Source organism: Oryx dammah, unplaced genomic scaffold, assembly GCF_014754425.2.
Source record: "Oryx dammah isolate SB20612 unplaced genomic scaffold, SCBI_Odam_1.1 HiC_scaffold_20, whole genome shotgun sequence".
In the NCBI taxonomy this organism is placed as follows: Eukaryota; Metazoa; Chordata; class Mammalia; order Artiodactyla; family Bovidae; genus Oryx; species Oryx dammah.
This window is the reverse complement of record NW_024070204.1, coordinates 56,928,338-56,950,450: the sequence shown is the minus strand read 5'-3', so window position 1 is coordinate 56,950,450 and position 22,113 is coordinate 56,928,338. Positions and strand designations below refer to the sequence as shown.

General features: G+C 42.7%; 1 protein-coding gene across 4 annotated transcripts in view; it reads left to right on the top strand.

The window, feature by feature from the left end:
* The window catches only part of ADAMTS6 (ADAM metallopeptidase with thrombospondin type 1 motif 6), a 290,379-nt gene extending 285,769 nt beyond the window's left edge, over positions 1 to 4,610 (top strand). For all 4 annotated transcript variants that reach the window (XR_005724833.1, XR_005724832.1, XM_040262604.1 and 1 more), the window contains one exon: positions 1,450 to 4,610. Coding sequence is in view for 2 of the 4 variants with exons in the window: in XM_040262603.1 (XP_040118537.1) it covers positions 1,450 to 1,559 (110 nt within the window). In the remaining 2 variants the exon portion in view is untranslated. The remainder of the gene's footprint in view (positions 1 to 1,449) is intronic.
* Positions 4,611 to 22,113: the final 17,503 nt, after the last annotated feature.

Genomic DNA, 22,113 nt, shown 5'->3' with positions numbered 1-22,113 from the left:
TACCTTTTTTCAGCCAAAACTTAAATTTATTGAGAATCTTAGTATAGAAAGTTCTATTCAAATTTCTAACAATTATTCTCTTTGAAAATCAGAACTCAAGGGATTTCTATGGTGGCAGAGCTTATGCTTTCAGAAGATTAAAGGCTACAGTTTAAAATGTTAAGTCTTTCACTGAAAAAGCCTTGAAAGTGAGATCAATAAAATTGTAACCTTACTTTTTAATAATAATGACTAGAAATTTTTCCATTTCTTTGCATTTAATTTACCATGTTTATCATATGGCTTATGTACCATGCATATGATCTCTTGAACCTTAGTGGATTTATGAAGCCAAAGAAAAAAACAGGCAAATAAAGAAACAACTTTGTTCTGTTGCACTGAACATTTCCCAGTGTTCTGCCTGATTCTAATTACCTTAAACAATTTACCCAGGATGCTTCAGTATAACCACCTGGAAAAATGAGGGTGGAACGTTGATTCTGGGAGGCATATGGAAATTTAATTACTAGATTTACAAAGTATTTTAAAACCCCCAGATAAAATTGACCAGAGAACTGGAGAAGAATATCTTCATTAGCAGTAGTGGGGTTATATGGGATGATGGAGGTTTCTGAGACTCAAAAGCCTGTGTCTATTTTTCTACACTGGCCCCTCAGCCCCATCTTCTACAACCAGCCTCAAGGGGAAGTGGAGAAAGAATCATTTATTCACCTTCTGGCTGCAAGAACTGCAGATTTCAACTGTGGCAGTTCTAGCACTGAGGAGAAAACACACATAGGAAAAAAGAAGGCCATGTCTCACTTCCAAATTAAAAAAAGACATTTCTACATGTTTCCATAACCCACAGACTGCTGCCATTTGAGGCCAACCCCCTCCAAGGTTTCCTCTTTGTCTAGTGTAGTTGCTAAATCTAGGCCACTGTCAGCAGTCCTTTTCATTCACCCAGGCCCATCCCCACACCCCACAGATGCAGAGATTCTCTGGAGACATGTGTACTCTGGTATCAAACAATGCAACTCATGTTTGATTTTGGATAACCTTGCACTGCTGAATAAAATAACCCTTGAGAAAGAAGCAATAAAAGCTCTGTAAGAAAAATGACTCATGTTTCCAAGCTGTCTAAAGTGATCACTTATCCCAACAAATGGTAATTCTTTCAAGACACAGTGGGCATGCACCATACTTATAAAAGTCTGGGAGAAAAGCCTTGCGAATCATTTTTTTTTTAATTCGTGTTAAAATGTATCAAAAGAATATTTCTGGTAGGGTGTACCAGACAGGGTATGCTTGAAAACAAAAACCACATGGATGTGAAAGCCAAGGTGCATTGGCCCAGGGAGGCAGCGGGGTGGGGTGGGGGTGGGGTCTCTGCAGAACATCCAAGCTTATTGTTTATGTACTTGTTTATGTGCCTCTAATTATTTTCCCTTTTCTTCCCCCACTGGTTAGAGTGCAAAGATGTGAACAAAGTGGCTTATTGCCCACTGGTGCTGAAGTTCAAGTTCTGTAGTCGAGCATACTTCAGACAGATGTGTTGTAAGACCTGCCAAGGACACTGACCCATGGAAAGCCAGAGAGAGCGCCTTGTCATTTCATCGTGGAACTGTATCCATCACAGAGAGCCACCCAGAGGAAGAGGATTGATGTCCTTGCAAATGCATTACCCTGTGGAAAACGTAACCACTGGTCAGCCCTAGCTGACAGGATTTCAATATTATTTTAACTTCTGTGAAGTGGGATTTATTGATCCAAAGTGCTGGACACGGTAGTAGGAGGGAATGCCAGATTGGAGAGATCCAAACAACGCAGGGAGACTTGCTTACTGTGGAACCTTTGTGTTCTTTCGAGTAAATCCAATAGCCTGTTTACCTCCTTGGACCATTAAGATAATTTTTATTATGGACTTAGCAATGACACTGAATCCATTTGTGTTTAAAACTGTTTAAAATGTAGCTGTTTTGGTCAACTATGGAAGTAAAGAAGATTCAGAAATCTTAAGTCATAGCTTAAAAATATTTACTATACTTTATCTCACTACAACAGCACCACAATTTAAATTCTAAAATGGGCTTTGAACTGTAATTTAAGGAGCAATTATAAATCAGAAGTAATGAAAGTTTGTATTATTTTTCTTCATTCCACTTAATTTCCTTAGGAATAATCCCCCTGCTCTGAACACTGCTGTGAGCCATATATAAACTATATTAAACTGAACAACAATGAAGGACTTAGTTTAAAGCAGTGCATCAGTTACTGCAGCTGTGCAAGTCTATAAATTCACTGCTAAAAGACTGTGGCCAACTTGCCATTGTGCAAGTGAAGCTGAGATTTCCATTAAAACTTTAAGAGAAAAACATTTCAATTTCATGCAGAAGCAGACCTGGGGTATGGTAGAGACTGAAGTACCAGGCCTTTTGCTGCCAGCACACAGGCTGCCTCAGTTCTTATCTGAGTCACCCCAACTCATGTTTACATCCTCTCCAGCACAGACCGGCTTCTGCCCTGTTGGATCGTTGCATATGCATGCTGAGCTTGCTGAGATACCACGCAAAAGACAGACTGGCTCGGTGACAACCAGGCAGATCCTTTTGCTGACAATTACGATGGGTTCCAGATGTCCCTTCTTTGATATGGCAGAAGGGCATTTATTTATATGAGAGCAAGTGTGTGTGTGTATGTGTGTGTGTGTGTGCAGGCGCTTTTGAGTGTGTGGGTAGATGAGTGTGCTTGCACATAGATGTGCTATTTCTGTGAGTTCTAAGGTAGGCAAGGGACAATAACCAAAGAAGAAAAACTCATGAAGACTAGAGATCATAAAGCATCATTTAAATAGTCACCTAACCAAGGATTTTGTATTTTTTATGGATACTCTGAATGGCAATTAAATGTGAAATCCAATTTCTTGGGTAGCTCAAATTCTAGAATCAAATCCACCTAAATTAAATTGACTAGCTCACATTTTCCCTGTCCACAAGTTTCACATCATGCTCATCAAAAAGATTTGACAGTGAGACTTTAAGAAGAGAAACAAAAAGAGGGTACTTGCTTACATGAATATGTTGTACTTGAACACTTGCAGCAGGATCTTGACGAATGTGTTTTGTGTCCAAAACACGAGTGCACCATGCGACACCAACACCTCAAACTCAAACCAAATGGCTACTTTGCAAGATACTACTTGCAGTTAAAGAGTGTGTTTGACTTTAATCATCACTGTGCTCTGAAACGACCTCTCAGGTGTATCACATACACCATGACCTAAGAGTGGTTGATTAGGTTTTTCAGAAAGGAAGAGAAACTCATATTCTTCGAAAACCAAACTAGATGTCAGCTTTGCTGTGGACAGTCAGCCTGAGACGTTTGTTGCGCTGCATGCTCAGTCATGGTCATCTGTGTCTCCTCGCCTGCTTTCTCTCTCAACACCACAGCTCACATCCCCAAGTTTCCAGAGAGAGCTATTGACAGTGGGCGAGAGTGGCCAGCGCGTCTATCTCTGCTGCCTTGGAAGACAGCCCAAGTGCCACCTCGGCAATTCAGTGAAGGGCAGGCAGCCCACAAGCACTGACTTCCTTTGGTCCCTTGCAAAGAGCAGTTAACTCGGTGCTAATGTGCCTGGTGAAATAAAATAAACCAACAAAGGATAGGTGGTTTCTGTGGCACCTTTTAGACATAGGTTTGCTGTCAGGATCTGCTTTTTTCCAACGTAAATAACAGCTTATGTTTTTATTTTAAGAATATTTCTTACGTTACTGACTAGAGGCTCCTTTCCCCCTCACCCAGGAACTAACATTGTGAGGGCTGTAACCCTGAGCCCTGTGCAGCACCCCAACTGGTGCTAGAAAGGAGGGTAGCCATGTCCCTCTGGGGGGTGTGCATTGGCAAGGCCAGGGGGCAGAGAGCACCTGGAAACAGCATCAGATTACTTTCTGGAAAGATCCAAACACAGAATATATACAACAGAACTAAACTTTCAATTGGCCTCGAATTTATACCTGACTGAGAAAGTTTTATTCCATATCACATCACAACATTGCTGCTGCTCTCTCATCCATCACGTGGCTGCATGATGCCCTATTCCTAAATATTAACAATAGGATTGTCTGTGGAGGCTGAGCCACCCTGCCAGGCCCCCCAAAAGGAGTGAGCTATGTAGGCTACTCAGAGAAGCCTAAGGAAACTGGTACCCCATGACTGAGAGAAGTATCTGCCACTGCAAAGAGACCCACCAAAAAAGGCAAGGTAAACGTAGCCAACTGACTCCCTGAACAGTCCATTTCATTAGGAATTTTATTATTTGAGTGAATGTCACATAGGTATCCTTAATAATACAGAATGAAATTACCTTTGTATTATTGTGATTAGTTGTTGCTTATTTTATATTCAGTATTAATGTGGTACACTGTTACTTTTTTTTTTTTTTTTGCTTTGTAAATTATATTCTAATTTATTGCCATGTTTCCTAACACTTGTTCTACATTCAGTCTCCTGCTTGTAATGAAAATGAAAAAGTCATTGTAACACTTGATGGAGTGAAATTCCACACCAGGCACAGATTTTTTTAACATAGATAATTTAGTAAAAATAAAAATTCAGCTTGTAAGAATGATTCAGATGGAAGTTGTCTATTCCCTGAAAAGCTGGTGTTAAACTCACGGTAGGAGAACTCTCTCCCTTGCAGTACCATACTGCAGTGAAAGTGAAATGGAAGCGTCAGTCACGTCTGACTCTTTGCAACCTTATGGACTGTAGCCCGCCAGGCTCCTCTGTCCATGGGATTCTCCAGGTGAGAATACTGGAGTGGGTAGCCGTTCCCTTCTCTGGGGGATCTTTCCAACCCAGGAATCAAACCCAGGTCTCCTGCACTGCAGACAGATTCTTTACAATCTGTCACCAAGGAAGCCCCTACATCATCTAAATTTTCCAGGAAGTGTCTGGATTGAGATAACTTGTTGAATTCTTTTTTCTTTTTTTGGCCACACCATGAAGAATGCAGGATCTTAGTTCCCTGACCAAGGATCAAACCCGCACCCCCAGCAGTGGAAGTGCAGAGTCTCAACTGCTGGACTGCCAGGGAAGTCCCACTTGTTGCCTTCTTATTACTGTCCTCAGAGATTGCATCTACTTGTATGTCAGTAACATCTAAATGCAAGGCCTCAGTTATTTCTAGTGGGGCTATGTCCCTAGATGCCACCAGCCAGCTGTTCTAAGGCCAGAAGGAAAGTCGGATTGGCCACCGCCACGTAACTTCAGTCACATGGCCCACAACTCTTTTGCCCTCTCCTTTTTGCCTTCTATGTAAGCTCTTTAGTATAGACACAAGGTATTTCATTGTAGAAAGGGTGCTGAACAAAGAATTCATGCTTGAATGGTTTTTCTATTCATATTCGACTAGAAACAAAGAACATGATAAGCATACTTTGCCACCTTCAGACATTTCCTCTTAGGCTGAGCCACTTTGCTGAACGGAGGGATCCTATCATATGGAAAGGCAACAGTTAATATGAAGCTTAGCAGCTAATAAGTTGTCCCTCCTGCATTCTTCGCTGTCTCAGTACTTTTCATAGTGACTTCATCAATTACATTAAAAAAATGTGCACTGTCCAAAACATGTTTGTGCTTTAATCCACTCGCTCACATATCCCTCCCCCCCATACATTCAATTGTATACATTATAAGGAATCAAGTAAGGTGACTAGATAGTCCTGGGGGGTGCTTTCTCAAGGTCATTTTAGGAGCTGAAAATGAAGTATTATGAATGCTCAGTTAATAAGAATACCCTGGCACCAACTATTTCAATCTCCCACTGCATTTGCAAAGGGTAATTCTACTACTATGGGTCAGGGACAGGGAATACCAACCAAGAAATAAGTCTTGCTTTAGCTTTGATTCCTCAGATTCAAATCTGTCTTTTCATATACAGTTGTTTTCAAGCTTCTGTTTAAATGTTTCTCTCCCAGTGACATACCTGACTGTCACTGTCTTGCCTAGGGCACTGACCCCAAGGACAGTCAGGCTTTCTAAAGATTTTGCCACTGGAGAAGGCAATGGCACCCCACTCCAGTACTCTTGCCTGGAAAATCCCATGGGCGGAGGAGCCTGGTGGGCTGCAGTCCATGGGGTCGCTAAGAGCTGGACACAAATGAGCGACTTCACTTTCACTTCTCACTTTCATGCATTGGAGAAGGAAATGGCAACCACCCACTCCAGTGTTCTTGCCTGGAGAGTCCCAGGGACAGGGAAGCCTGGTGGGCTGCTGTCTTATGGGGTCGCACAGAGTCGGACACAACTGAAGCGACTTTGCAGCAGCAGGAGGAACAAACAGTAGGGCCCTTCAACCTTATGCTCCAAGAGGCCAGGTGACATTTTTTTCAAGTAAATTAGGAAGAAAGTTGAGTATTGATCTTGGTAACGAAAATACGTGAATTTGTGAAGCAAGGGTAAGATTCATTACTTTTAAAAGAAGGGAAAAGAAATGTAATTCAGGGGGAAAAAAAAAAGTCATAGCCCAGAAGGACTGGAAAATTCTAAATAAATGGTCACAGAAAAGAGATCACTCACTGAATAAAAAAAGTGACAGATTATTTTTGCAATTCTGTCTCATTCATATCATCAGAATGTGTGGACTAAATTAACACATGGTTTTAAAAAAAGCAGCTGTTCACAATGGTTTTGTGCCTTAGACTTCAAAACCTCAGGCTGGAACTTAAAAGGAAAATGGTCTTTTCTCCCATTTCTTTCTCAGAGGGTTATTTCTAGCTTCGTTCATCCCTCAGTTCATCCGCAGATGATATCTGAGGCCAGAAATGGAACAGTGGTTTGAGGGCTGGCTCTGCTCTGTGGAGCAAACCAAGGTTATGTCCATATTGTCTCTTGGTCAGTGGCTTTCCTTCGCATACTGAAAGCCTTGAATTCTATAGGTGCTTCTTAAATTTTTGGCCTGAATACCTTACCTTACCAAGAGGTTTCACATAAAAAGGGGCAAGCCCTCCTAGAACTCAGAGTGATTCTTCAGATCAATGGCTCAAAAAGTTGGTGGCATCCACCAGCCCAAGACTGACGCAGTTCTTGGGAGGCCTGCTCTGTGGCCCTGGCAAGGGCAGTTGTGGATAGCAGGCTACTGAATGGGCTCACAGAGCAGCAACTATAAGATGACGCTCCTGAAATCCCAAGCAAACATGGCCACAGGAAGTTCGATTCCAGGCCAGTTGTGCCGACTGTGTTTAGAGATTAGCATTAGCCATGGGCATTCATTTATATCAGTATTTGCTGAGGCCCTATTGTGACCAGGTTCTGTGCTAGGCACTTAGCATATGCTGTCCCGGGGAATGTTCTCTCAACAAACCTGTGAAGACAGTACTGTCAGTCCCCGTTTATAGATGCCAAAACTGAGGCTCAGAGAGGTTGAGTAAGTTACAAATAGTCACAGGCCAGTAAGGAAGTGTCACTTCTTTGGCATATAGAAGGGAACTGCCTGGCCCACGTCTGGGACAAGGAAGCTGGGAAGGAACTCCTCTACCAAAGAGAAAACATCACCAGAGGCGATGGGTCCTACTTCCTGGGAAGCAGTGGGCCCAAGGCCATGAGAGGGGCCTCAGGGGTCACCGAAGGGTAAACTTTGGGCTCCTGTCTGGTAGGTGGTGGTGTTCACTCTGAAAATTCCTATGTCTGGTGACAAAATGACAGGTGGGGACCAGAAGTGGTTTCTGAGCATGTGGTTAGAGTTCGTGGGAAGAGGAGGAGAAGGAAGGTCAGAGGCACTGGAGGGCGTGGCAGCAGCCAAGCAACGTGAAGGCTGTCACCACTCCGGAAACATCCTGTCGGGAACCACGGAGCCTGTCCCTGCCTTACAGCCCCCCATGCCAGTTCCAGACGTGCCAGAGGGCCTTGCTGACCTGCATCCACTCAGTTGGAGCAGAATGAGCCCTGTGTTGGCTTTGGGGTAAGTTCTGAAGGAAGGTGGGATTCTCTGTGTTTCAGTCAGAGCAGGACCATAGGGACTGGAAAGCCTAGGCCATGGGGCTGCTGCCAGGAAGCACATTCTTTGACCTTCTGTGGTGGGTCCACAGAGTGGAACCAGGTGTTCTTTCAGCCCATGCCAGAATGTATTGGCTGTCCGACTGGCCACCTGCCTCCACCCCACCGACAGGGCTTTTGGCTGGCTCTCTCCCAAACAGCTGTGCTGGGAGCCACAGGTGGCCGCCCACGCTTGTGCCCAGGCCAGCAGCTGCACTGGCCTGACTCAGCCTGGCAAGATGGACCTCATGCGCCTCAGCTCCTCCCCAAACCAGGTCACTCAACAGGCTGCAGAGAAGGAAAACCAAAGTGTACATGCACTGAGGAATTGCTTTTGTGATCCAAAGGCGAGCAAAAAGCATGCTGTTCTCTTCCCCTTCTTTCAGTATCATCAACTTTGGTATTTTATTTTTAACCATTCAAATCCAATATAAATGAATCAACATTTAGTTCCTGTTTGTTGCTTATGTTGTTGTTAGAATAAAATAAAACACTTCCTGATGCTTTGTATCTATACAAATATAAAGGCAAAGGAGGATGATGTCCAAACTTATTATCTAGTAGTAGTAAGAATGGCTTGATATTTTTAAAAAAAGACACTCCCGGAAGTGACTAAAATGTGAGTTTGAATTAAAATGGGTAGGGGAAAAAAGTTCTCACAACTGACCTAAATGCAATAAAGACGGATTTAAGAGCTCTAAACTTTGAAACAGAGAAAAATGAAAACTGAAAAATTAAATACATTTTATTTTGAGATTTAAAAGAGGAAGTGTATGTTGAAATTATGAAACAAGATAATAACCTGGAGCAGACACATTTAGCTTTCAGGATTTTCTGAGTGTAGGCTGGGCCATGAAGATGTTATTATTTACTATGCCAGGAGCCAAGTCCCCACCAATGTGGGAAGCTCCTGCTAAAGGGAAGGAGGAGAGGCCCCACTGTTTCATTTTTTCCCATATTTAATCTCAACTGCAGAAACTACATGTACCAGCTATCTCCTATGTCTGGCTTTTAAAATCAAAACCTTAGAACTTAACTCTCCAAATGAGAGCTGTTCCCTTCCATGTAATCATTGGAGATCACTCTGTACTCATCCTAAGAGCAAAATCATCACTCAAAGCTGTCTTAAATTGCTTGTTTAGACTATCTCCCCGAGTAAGATGGATTTGATTTTCACAAAATTTCAAAACCAGATCTGATGAGTAATTTGCATATAATCATTTTGGCTACAAATATCTTCTGTCTTACAAATTGACCCCGGGTGATACCACAAAAACAACTCCAAATATGCTTTGAGCAAGTGACTTTTTTGAAGGATTTCACTCATTTGGATGCAAAAGTGCTGGTGTTTTGTCTAAAAATTATTGGCATTACTTTATAATCCAATTTAAGACTGATATAATACATGCTTTTGCTAAATGTCCCTATTTCTACTTCTAAAATTAGCTGAAACCTGGACCGCCTAACCTGATGTGTTATCTGTTAGGGAGAAGAAAGATCTCTGACCTCTTAGAACTGAGTCAACTCTTAAATACAGGAAGCAGAACCACTTCTCAGACCCTGGAGGTTAGCACACAGCTGTCTTTTCAGGATTCCCTTCCAGAGGGCTAATTAACCAAGGTCTATCAGCACCGCTAGCAAAGCTGCCGCCGAGTGCGCAAGACTTGGTGCTCTGCTTCCTCACCATTGGGATATGCCACAGGTTTACACAACTGTCTGTGTGTTGCATTCCTGCAGCTCAAGTCATTTCCCATTTTCTTAAATGATAATTTCAAAATGAGCCTTGTCCTCTGAACTGAATTGGCTGCACGTGGGGCTGACAAGCCAGCACTGAGTGTCTTCTCCCTTAGTCTGCCTCTCTCCTAGAGTTTTCAAGGAAGTTGTTAATGATGTGTAAACAGATATTCAAACATATGGGGTCTACTGCTACTGTAAGGAATTCCAAGTGGTCTTTTGAAGAAGATAGTTACTCCCTTATTTATTTAACTTTGAAGTGTGAATTTTTACCATGAGTTTTTTTTTTTTACATATAAAACAGATACCCATGTAAATATCAAGACACAAACCAAAAAAATTTTTTCCCAAGATTTTTGCTGTAACATGCCTTAAAAGTCACAGTTTTTGTATCTTCCTTCCCACCCTCCCCCACCCCCACCAAAGTCTGGAAAATTCCATGGACAGAAGAGCCTGGTGAGCTATAGTCCATGAGGTCGCAAAGAGTCGAACATGACTGAGCACACAACACTCCACTCCCCACCCTCAAAGAGCCAGATCATTTTAAATTCATACCCTCTTTTTCCAAACAGCTTCAAAAAGGCTCCTTGGGTGGCCAGGAATTCTTGTTCCTCAAAATTAGTGATGACAGCTATGGTCAGGGACACTTTTGGAGTCCACTATCATTCCAAATCAAAAAGAAAACTTTATTTTAAACCTGTTTACAGTCTCCCCTCCCCCCACCACTAACAGTCTAACAAATGGATCTTTTTCATCCACTTCATAGTAATTAAGTTGCTGATAATTGCCTAGGAGAAAAGCTCTGATAAGACAGATGGGATCCCTTCAAGAAGTGTATGAAGAAAATAATAAGGGATAGTGTATGTATTTAATGTAATATGTTTTATAAGAATAAGGGGTGCTGAGAAATTAGAACTGTTTCCTGCACTGTTGAAGACATTTAATTTGATTTTTTTTTATTTTTTTTGCTTTAGGCAAGAAAGTATCAACTTTGTTTATTTTGTTTTAATTTATTTTGGAAATTTTCATGCATATGCAAAGAGCAGAGAAACTTGTTTAACTATTCAGCCTTCTTCACCCAAGTTCTGGCAGTTATCAACACATGACCAGCCTTTTTTTCCATCTACACGCCTCTACTGTGGATTATTTAAGCAAAATTATTTCATCATTAAATATTCTAGAATATGGCCCTAAAAAATAAAGACTTTGAAAAGAGACCACACTACTATTTTATAAACACTTATATTTTCATTGTGAAATTGCATTTGCTCTTTTTAAAACTGTTGTCCTCAAACTTAAGAAAGTTAAAAAATTGTATATGCCACTTAATGAGCACCTACTGTATGCTCTATTTCCGGTCAGGTTGTATTAGAAGGGGCTTTCTGCCCATTATCGTATCATAATAATTATTGATTTTATCAAAGAGGAAACTCAGGCTGAGAGAGGTTGAGAGACTCATCTGCTGGCATGTTGTGCCGAGCAGGACTGTAGAAAACCAGGATTTATGAGAAAACAATTCTGCTACTGCCAGTGCCTATCCTTTCTTTGTTGCAAATCACATTTAGGAAGAGGAACATACAACATCCCTCTCTGCTTGTTGGTCCCAGAAGAGTGGTCCAAAAACAAGTAACTCATGGAGAAAACAATTCCTTTCCTCTGGCCCTTATGGACTATGGGTGCTTCCAGCCTGCGTTTTGTAAGATAGTGTTGCCTTCCTGTAACTGTCTTGTTGCTGCAAATGATTTCAGCCATATTTTTCTTTAAAATCAGCGAGTCAAAAGCTCCCCTAGTTAATGAAACTTCTCTCAAATTCCAACTCCACTGCAAAATTTCTGACTGTAATCATACGTAATTAACTGTAGCAAGTTCAACTGTGTCATTAAAAGTTATCTATAGGGAAGTGTTGTGATGTTTGCAAATAGCTTTCAAAGAATTGATTTTTTAAAATGGGGCAGGTGTAGAGACAGAACAACAAACAAATATAGCAATAATTGGTTAATATGTTAATAATTGGTAAATATAGGTGACGGGTAAATAGGAAGAATGTTCACCCCCGCAGAATGTGTGTGCATGTGTGCATGTATTGCGTGTGTATACATGTATATGTGTGCTCACATGCATGTGTGTGTGTGTATGTTTAGAGAGAGGGAGAAGGAATGAGCAATGGCTTACTGATATCTCAGTCAAAAAAAAGAAAGCTTAGTGAATTAGTCTTTCCTATCCTTTTTCATCTTTCTAAGCAGGAAACCAAGTGAAAAGCAGGACTTGGAATCACAAGTCTTTCATGTAAGGAGTAGCCAGAGAGGAAAGCAACTGGGCTAAAACCCAATTCTGAGTCTTGGTCCAAAAATGAGTTTTTCTCAAGTTGGAGCAGTGGTTCCCAGACTTTCAGATTTCATGGACCAGTAAAATTTCAAACTACTTTGAAGACAGATGTAGAGTGGCTAACTTTTTGCTCTGCCAAGCAAAGACATTTTTCTAAAATCTATCCTTTCTAAGAGAAAGTACATTTGAACACTAAAAACATGAGTACATTTCTCTTTAGTGGAAGTTACTATCTTATTCTTATTTTTCCATTTAACCTCCTTTTCAACTAAGAAGGCTTTTAACTGCACGTATACAACACTAATAACTGGGTTTCTCTGGTAGCTCAAACAGTAAAGAATCTGCCTGCAATACAGGAAACCTGGGTTCGATCCTTGGGTTGGGAAGATCCCCTGGAGTAGGAAATGACAACCCACTCCTGTATTCTTGCCTAGAGAATCCCCATGGATGGAGGAGCCTGGTGGACTGCAGTCCATGGGGTCACAAAGAGACACAATTGAGTGACTAAACACAACACATGAACGACACAAAGGGCTTCCCTGGTGGCTCAGTTGGTAAAGAATCTGCCTGCATTGCAGCAGACTTGGGTTTGATCCCTGGGTCAGGAAGATCCGCTGGAGAAGGAAATGACAACCCACTCTAGTATTCTTGCCTGGGAAATCTTATGGAGAGAGGAGCCTAGCAGTCCATGGGGTCTCAAGAGTCAGGCGCGACTTAGTGACTCAACCACCCCTACCACTGACAACACTAAACAAGCGACTTGAACACTAAGGGCAGTGCAGTTCCAGTTGCAGATGGAAGTCCATTGTTCCACAGGGTCTGGGAGGAACCCTGGAGGCCCCTCTGCCTGTCTCCACATGCCTGTGGCTTCCCTCATGTGCAGAACAGCCATGGCAGTTCCAGGAGCGCATGCAGAAGAGTCAGCTGCTCGCAGAGAGCACAGTCATGGAGACAAAGTGGACCCTGAGAACACAGAGGCTGGTACTAAGCCTCACTCCATGCTCCAGCTCCAAAAAGGCCGAGATGAAATCCACAGTGTCTCTGCTACCAGTGCCTAGGATCCACTGTTTGTAGGGAACTAGGGACAATATCACGTATCTGAAAGCCTCCTCAGGGGCAGAAGCCTGGTGTTTGAGAGCTCTTCACTTAGAGCTTCCCACGCTGAGGCCTGCAGCGCCTGCTGAGCATATATCCACAGTCTAAGAAATGCTTTCCTTAGTTTCATCCAAGCTGAGAGCAGAGATTTATGTAAATAATGCTCAAAATCTTCCTGCATTTCAAGGGAGCCTGAAGAAACCTGGCCAAATGATATCATAGCTCTGCTGAGAAAAGCTTGAATCATCTCCCATCGTTTCACCCCCAATTGCCTGTGAACAACTACTCATCTTTATTAACTGCCTTATTGAATTATTCATGAAAGCAAAAATATTCAGACCCACAGAACTGGTCTTCCTCTGCTACATAAAGGAAATTGTAACAGCTCCTAGTGAGAGTTGTTGGTGTAATTAAAATGAACGTTTTACTCTCTTGACAAGCTATGGAAAACGTGATAACCCACAGATAATTTTAAAACATCTTAGCCTGGAGCTCCAGTCTCTTTTGAGACATGTACTGAAATTGTATAAAAGAGAAATTGCAATTTTAGCAAAAACTAAAGAAATATATTTCTAGGATTAAATGACAGAATAAAGTCATAATATAGAATCTGTCTTCCCTCAATCCAATAAAATAAACAAGAGAATTTTTTAAAGGACTAAAAATATCACCAACAACAAGCCAACAATAGAGGCAGAATAATTTTCTGCTGTCTGTATTGAAAAACAGTGGTTGAAGGAAGTCTTGTGCAATCCACACAGTTACATGCAACTCCTACCTTTGAACCTACCCATCATAACTGGTACTCAGAAAAGAAGGTGAGTCAGCAAAATCCTAATAATTCTTACTAATATTCTCCAACATGGGAAGAAGCAGTTTGAGGGACTGAATCGGTGTCTCTAGGAAAAACATTCGTGAGTCGTCAGCAGCAGAAGTCTCTGCTTACCACAACTTCAGAGATAAAGACGGCCGCAGTCTATGGACATTCCTCAAAAAAATTCAACCGAAAATTACCATATTTTCCAGCAGTTTCACATGTGAGTAGAGACCCAAAAGGACTGAAAGCAGAGACTCGAGACATTTGTACAGCCATGTTTGTGGTGGCATTATTCACAGCAGTCAAAAGCTGGAAACAACCCAAATGTCCATTGACAGATAAACAAAATGTGATACATACAATGGAATATCATCAACCTTAAAAAGGCAGGAAATTGTGATGCCTGCTACAATATGGATGAGACTTGGGGACATTATGGTAAAGAAAACAAGGCAGTCACAAAAAAACACATACTGTATGAAGGTACCTAGAGGAGTGAACTTCATAGAGACAGAAAGTAGAACAGTGGTTGCCAGGGACTGTGGGGAGGGGAGGGAAGAGTTATATTTCATTTGAATTCTTGTTGAAGAAAATGAAAACGTTCTGGAGATGGATGATGGGGATGGCAGTGCATGATGTACATGTGCTTATGCTACAGAATTGTGTTCATTACAAAAAGTGTTAGTTGCTCATTGTGTCTGACTCTTTGCAACCCCATGGACTATAGCCCACCAGGTTCCTCTGTCCATGGGATTTCCCAGGCAAGAATACTGGATTGGCTACCATTCCCTTCTCGAGGGGGTCTTCCCGAGACAGGGATCAAATCCCGGTTTCCTGCATTGCACGCTGATTCTTTACTGTCTGAGCCACCAGAGGGTTACCTTCCATTAAGAAGACAGTTGTAAATTTTATGTTGTGTATATTGAATCACAATTTAAAAAAGAAAGAAAGTCTATGAGGATTTGCTGTCTCCTAAAGTAAAGAAGAACTAAAGGGCCTCTTGATGAAAGTGAAAGAGGAAAAAAGTTGGCTTAAAACTCAACATTCAAAAAACTAAGATCATGGCATATGCTCCCATCATTTTATGGCAAATAGATGGGGAAACAATGTAAACAGTGACACTTTGTTTTCTTGGGCTCCAAAATCACTGCAGATGGTGACTGCAGCCATGAAATTAAAAGACACTTGCTCCTTGGAAGAAAAGCTATGACCAATGCAGACAGCGTATTAAAAAACAGAGACATCACTTTGCTGACAAAGGTCCATCTAGTCAAAGCTATGGTTTTTCCAGTAGTCATGTATGGATGTGAGAGTTGGACCATGAAGAAAGCTAAGCACCAAAGAATTTTGACTTTCAAAACCCAAAGATGCTTTTGAACTGTGGTGTTGGAGAAGACTCTTGAGAGTCCCTTGGACTGCAAGGAGATCCAATCAGTCCATCCTAAAGGAAATCAGTCCTGAATATTCATTGGAAGGACTGATGCTGAAGCTGAAGCTCCAATACTTTGGCCACCTGATGGGAAGAACTGACTCATTGGAAAAGACCTTGATGCTGGGAAAGATTGAAGGTGGGAGGAGAAGGGGACGACAGAGGATGAGATGGTTGGATGGCATCACTGACTCAACGGACATGAGTTTGAGTAAGCTCTGGGAGTTAGTGATGGACAGGGAAGCCTCATGTGCTGCAATCCATGGGGTCGCAAAGAGTCAGACATGACTGAGCGATTGAACTGAGCTGAAAGCACTGTGGATATTTTGGGAAAAGACCCTCAAGCCCACAGGATGGGGATATACTAGCTACATAAGTGGGTCATGATACAGGGCTGTGGTGGAATATATTGTTCTTCCCAGCTGCTCCTTTACTTTCTCATCCTTGCCCTCTGCCCTGTGACTTGAGGTGGCCCCTGCTGCAGAATAAAGCCTGTTCCCTGTCCTGTTGACTTTGGGCTTGGCCAATGGCATGTGAGCATATGTGACATACTCTGTGTCCTGGCCATTGGTGGTTGGCTCTTTCTTTTTTCTTTCTGCCATGAGACTGACTTGTCCAAAACAGCACCACATTTTGAATGTTCATTTGAGTACATTGGAAGCACACATCCACACTAAGATATAAGAAGAAAATGTTGACACGTGATCCCCTTCTTGTACCTTCTCTTCTCTCCATAACACTCTTTCTCCCATCCCCCCTAGGGGGGTGCTTCCTGAAAACAGTGCCCCAGATAGAATGTTATTTTTCTGCCACATGCCTGGCTGCCCAATCTTGTGAGCCAGGTCCAGCTGAAGATGACTGTTCTGAGATTCCGTTGTGAAATCTGCCTTTCTCCAAATTTATCTAGAGAAATGAAAACAGCCCATCCTTATGAGCTCATGGGAAAATCTTGGCACTCTTGCCAGAGCATCAGAAAGGAAAGGCCATTGCTTCAGACAGACAGGGATGTCCAGACCTGCAGTGGAGGGAATGCTCCTCATTGTAGCCCCATTCCTCAACTTCCTTCCTCAGCTCATATAAATATACCTTCCATGGTTCTTTTCTTCTTTTTTCCAATATTTCAGAATTTCTCTCCTCCTATTTGAGATGTATAAGTTGTTAAATCCAAGGTAGATCTTTTCTTTACCAATCTAACGCTACAGGAATTCTTGCCTGTTCCCTCAGTGTCTGCCCAAGATAGGTACAGTTATGAGAGCAGCTCCTGCCCACAAAGTGTGGGCTGCTATCCCCTGGATTGCAGTGCAGACAGAGAGGGTTTTTAGCTAAGAAGGTTTGTGGCAGAAGCCTGGATGCACACAGTTGCCAGACAGAAAATAGCCCAAGATGATGATCTCAACAGAGTCTTGATTGCTGCTAATTTCTAGTTCTGTCCTGAACACAGAGTTAGAAACAGTCTGTGCTCGGAAAGTTCGCTGTCTAAGTTGCCAGTGGTGGGCCCTGTGCATGAGACTGGTCAATAAATATCATTTGATGAGCCAGAGGTCTTTTGTGGGGGACAAACTGGCTCCCCGAAGAGTTCAAGCTCTCAGTCCAAGAGGAGAGAAATGGGATTCTGCCAGAAGTCAAAGACTGGCCTGTTTGAGAAGTAGTAACAAAATGATAGATGATCCTGCCTGTTTATAAGCAGGGAGCGTTTCAGACACAGGGCTCAGGTACTTCTGAACACAGCTCTTGCCCCTGCCCAGGGGCCTCAGGAAGCTTCAAGGGACAGAATTGTCCCCATTTTTGAGAAGGAGAAGTTGAGTTATGGAGATGTGAGTCAGCTTTTCCATGGCTATATTGTACAAATAGCCCCAGAGTCAGTTTCCTGCCTCCCAGCCAAGAGAGGCATTTTTGAGACCTCTTGCCTCCTTCTCAGGAGTATTCCTGATACAATGTCAAATATCCAAAAAGTTCTACAGCCCAACATAGTTTGGCTTGAGTCCAAGTTGGTAGCAGTTGGTGATGTGAAATGGAGACCTTTCCCCAAAGGGGCAGGAGTGAGCATAACCCAGGCTGGGTCCTCTGCTGGAGGGAAGCAGATGGACATCAGACACCTCTGCTTCCCTGCTGTGTGGCCCCACAGGTGACAGATGGGACAGAGTCGCCTGCCAATCCTCAGATCACCATCTGAGGCAGTGGGTAACAGTTGGCAAAGAACAGACTCCACACCTGGCTGGTCCAGGTGAGACCTCTCAGAATGAGCGTGTGGCTGCAAAACCCCTGTAAGTGCCTCCATTCAGCTAGTCTGGGGCAGTCTGAAACGTCTAGAATCAACTTGAAACAACAGGAAAACTAAACAGCTTCCCCACAGGCATAGATGCCAAGTTGATCACCAGCAAAGGGAAAAATCAATACACTGAGTTATCCTGAAAAATGAAATGGAAGCCAACTAGTTTCATCAAAGAGGCAGGACCCTTAGTTCTTTAAAAAAATAAAAAGAAAAGAAAAATTCACCAGACACCACCAAAAAGAATAAAATGCAAAGCCAGGAGGTGCCAGTCAGTAGAGACTTGGCATGTTGAACATGGTGGACCAGCTGTCCAAGATGATAAGATTGCTGTTGATGGGTATAGGCCTCCAGGGAGATGGGCTTTGGATGGTGTTGCCATGGCCCAATCACAGTTGTTTACATCTGTTCCTTGGAATACTAAAACAGCATTGTACTCCAAGCCCTATGTCTCAGAAACTAGCTGCTGCCCCCTTGGAAGCACAGACAGCCCTTCCTTGAGAAAAATCCTCCAGGCACAGGTCAACTAGAGGGCACTAGGGGACACTAAGGCAGAGAAAGCATTAGTGAAGGGGCAGAAGAGCTGTCTTCCTCCCCTGCCTCTGTCCCCTGTCTGATGTTGCTGCTTCAGTTTCCTGTGGGTGGAGTGTAGCTCATGCTTCCCTACCCCATGTGTTGGTACGAGGCTGCAAGGACATCTTGCGTGTAAAATGCCAGGTCTCGAGGTTGTTGGTGTCCCAGGACTGTTCTACCACCACCTTGGGCTTGTGGTAAATCTCAAGGTGATCCTGTGTCGTCATTTCAGTCACAGGTAGGGGCTTGGACTGCCACACCCCCTTAATTCTTAGAGTGTGAGTGTATCTTTGAGTGTTCCTGTGGATTGTTGCTTCCATTGGATATTTGCCAACTAGCATGTGCCCTGTTCCCAGACGTGTTTGCTAGAATCTAGTATTCACTCTTGGAGAAGGCAGTGGCACCCCACTTCAGTACTCTTGCCTGGAAAATCCCATGGACAGAGGAGCCTGGTGGGCTGCAGGAGTCGGACATGACTGAGCGACTTCACTTTCACTTTTCACTTTCATGCATTGGAGAAGGAAATGGCAACCCACTCCAGTGTTCTTGCCTGGAGAATCCCAGGGACGGGGGAGGCTGGTGGGCTGCCGTCTGTGGGGTCGCACAGAGTCGGACACGACTGAAGCGACAGTAGCAGTGTTCACTCTACTCCAAGCAAAGATACTGAAGGTTCTAGCAAGGCTTAGAAACCTGCTCCCAAGAATCAGTCCTACAGAAGATTGTTTGACAACTCGTGAGAATCAGCATGACTATCTCTTCATTAGAGGAAGGAACCAAGAAGTTGTGACTAAAAATGGAGATGGAGCACTTAATGAGATGAAAAGATTTAGATGACCACAGTGACTACATGAAGACAAATAAACTCGTGGAAGTCATGAGTTGAAAGCAGACTGTGAAGGAGGACTAGTGATGTGTTATGGGGTGCCTGTTCAACCACTCTTCTCGGAGAAGGGGCCCCTCATCCATCAGAGCCGTACCCGTTATACGTGTTCCTGCTGCCTTGACCAGAGCTGATAAGGTGGGTCTTTGGGGTGTATGGGCTTCCCTGGTGGCTCAGACGGTAAAGCGTCTGCCTGCAATGCAGGAAACCTGGGTTCGATTCCTGGGTCAGGAAGATCCCCTGGAGAAGGAAATGGCACCCCACTCCAGCACTCTTGCCTGGAAAGTCCCATGGACGGAGAAGCCTGATAGGCTACAATCCGTGGGGTCGCAAAGAGTCATGCGACTTCACTTTCACTTTCACTTTTGAGGTGGATAGGCTGATGGAGTTTCCCTGAAAATGTGGAGTTGGAATTTAAGAATGTGGTCAGTCTCTGGGTATGACTGGACCTGCAGGACGTAGAAACTTCTTCTCTGTGAAGCAGACATCTTCTGCCACGCACATGGTGATGCTGGAAAGCTGACCTATACAGAGCAGAGAAGCAGACACACAGCGATAAACAGAGGTGAGAGTCCATACAGCCCTAGGAGAGAGTGGTTGCCTTACTTCCTGATCGCCACCCAGCCCCTTGTGAAAGCAGCTCCTTCCTGCTATTCCATGAGACACTTCTCAATCCTTATACCACGTCCTTCTTTTATCACTTTTACTAGATTGAGCTCATTTCTATTACTTGTAATTCTATAATATAATTGTACAATGTAATCATTAGGAATTCAAGAATCTTTGCTGATCAATTGAAAAAGACAAGACTTCATTCTACAAACAATGGGTTCCATGCATAGTCAGTAAATCCATAGCTCCTCGAACCATCACTTAGAGAAAATGTTGAAATGTATTCTTCACATAACAGCCACTCAATGAATGGTTCTTGAATTACAAGTCAGAATAGGACTAAGTCATGTGTAGGCCATCATTGTATTTCAGTAAAAAAGAGGAAGACAATGAGAAAAATTGCTAATAACTGTTAATAATCATCATGACAATTGAATGATCTGTTGCTTGGGAAGTAATACCTGAGGGCTTCCTTCTCCTCTGAGTAGTTTATTTTCAGAATATGTCTGTATATTCTGGCACTTCATGGTGTTTAGACAGTACAGGAAAGGTAATATTTATGAAATCTTCTTTTATGTATGGTAATAACAGACAGATGGATCTACACTTCAAAATACTTCCAAGATGTTTCTGAAATGCATATACTTATTAGACAAATGCTAGGAAGAAAACTTAGACATTTCCTTTCCAGTGATATAGGGCTTCTCACCACCTGATGCGAAGAACTGATTCATTGGAAAAGACCCTGATGCTGGGAAAGATTGAAGGCTGGAGGAGAAGGGGACGACAGAGGATAAGACGATTGAATGGCTCAATGGACATGAGTTTGAGCAAGCTCCAGGAGTTGGTGATGGACAGAGAAGCCTGGCATGCTGCGGTCCATGGGGTTGCAGAGTCAGACACGACTGAGCTGAACTGAACTTAACTGAACCCTCTTGCTGGAGGTTGTGCTGAGGACCAAAGAGGGACAGACATGAACAAACTAGAAGATGAACAGATAACTCACCTTATAAGGGGACTTTACATTAAACAATGAGGTCTTGGACGGGAGAATACTTGGCATGGAGATGAATTCTTAGTCTTCACACCTCTCTTTAAATATTTTGATGACTTTCAAATTGGGGAGAAATTAGATTTGTCTAAGGCTGTTGCAGAGGAGAAAACTACAGGGACATATTTTTCATCCCCCCAAAAGTGCTCTGTCATCCCAGTATTAGGCAGTTGGTATGAACATCGACATTCTAGGAATCAGCAAACTAAAATGGACTAGAAAGGGTGAATTTAATTCAGATGACCATTATATCTACTACTGCGGGCAGGAATCCCTTAGAAGAAATGGAGTAGCCATCATGGTCAACAAAAGAGTCTGAAATGCAGTACTTGGATGCAATCTCAAAAATGACAGAATGATCTCTGTTTGTTTCCAAGGCAAACCATTCAATATCACAGTAATCCAAGTCTATGCCCCAACCAGTAACGCTGAAGAAGCTAAAGTTGAACAGTTCTATGAAGACCTACAAGACCTTTTAGAACTCACACCCAAAAAAGATGTCCTTTTCATTCTAGGGGACAGGAATGCAAAAGTAGGAAGTCAAGAAACACCTGGAGTAACAGGAAAATTTGGCCTTGGAATACAGAATGAAGCAGGGCAAAGACTAATAGAGTTTTGCCAAGAAAATGCACTGGTCATAGCAAACACCCTCTTCCAACAACACAAGAGAAGACTCTACACATGGACATCACCAGATGGTCAACACCGAAATCAGATTGATTATATTCTTTGCAGCCAAAGATGGAGAAGCTCTATACAGTCAACAAAAACGACCAGGAGCTGACTGTGGCTCAGATCATGAACTCCTTATTGCCAAATTCAGACTTAAATTGAAGAAAGTAGGGAAAACCACTAGACCATTCAGGTATGGCCTAAATCAAATCCCTTATGATTATATAGTAGAAGTGAGAAATAGATTTAAGGGACTAGATCTGATAGATAGATTGCCTGATGAATTATGGACGGAGGTTTGTGACATTGTACAGAGGACAAAGATCAAGACCATCCCCATGGAAAAGAAATGCAAAAAAGGCAAAATGGCTCTCTGAGGAGGCCTTACAAATAGCTATGAAAAGAAGAGAAGTGAAAAGCAAAGGAGAAAAGGAAAGATATAAGCATCTGAATGCAGAGTTCCAAAGAATAGCAAGAGATAAGAAAGCCTTCCTCAGTGATCAATGCAAAGAAATAGAGGCAAACAACAGAATGGGAAAGACTAGAGATCTCTTCAAGAAAATTAGAGATACCAAGGGAACATTTCATGCAAAGATGGGCTCAATAAAGGACAGAAGTGGTGTGGACCTAACAGAAGCAGAAG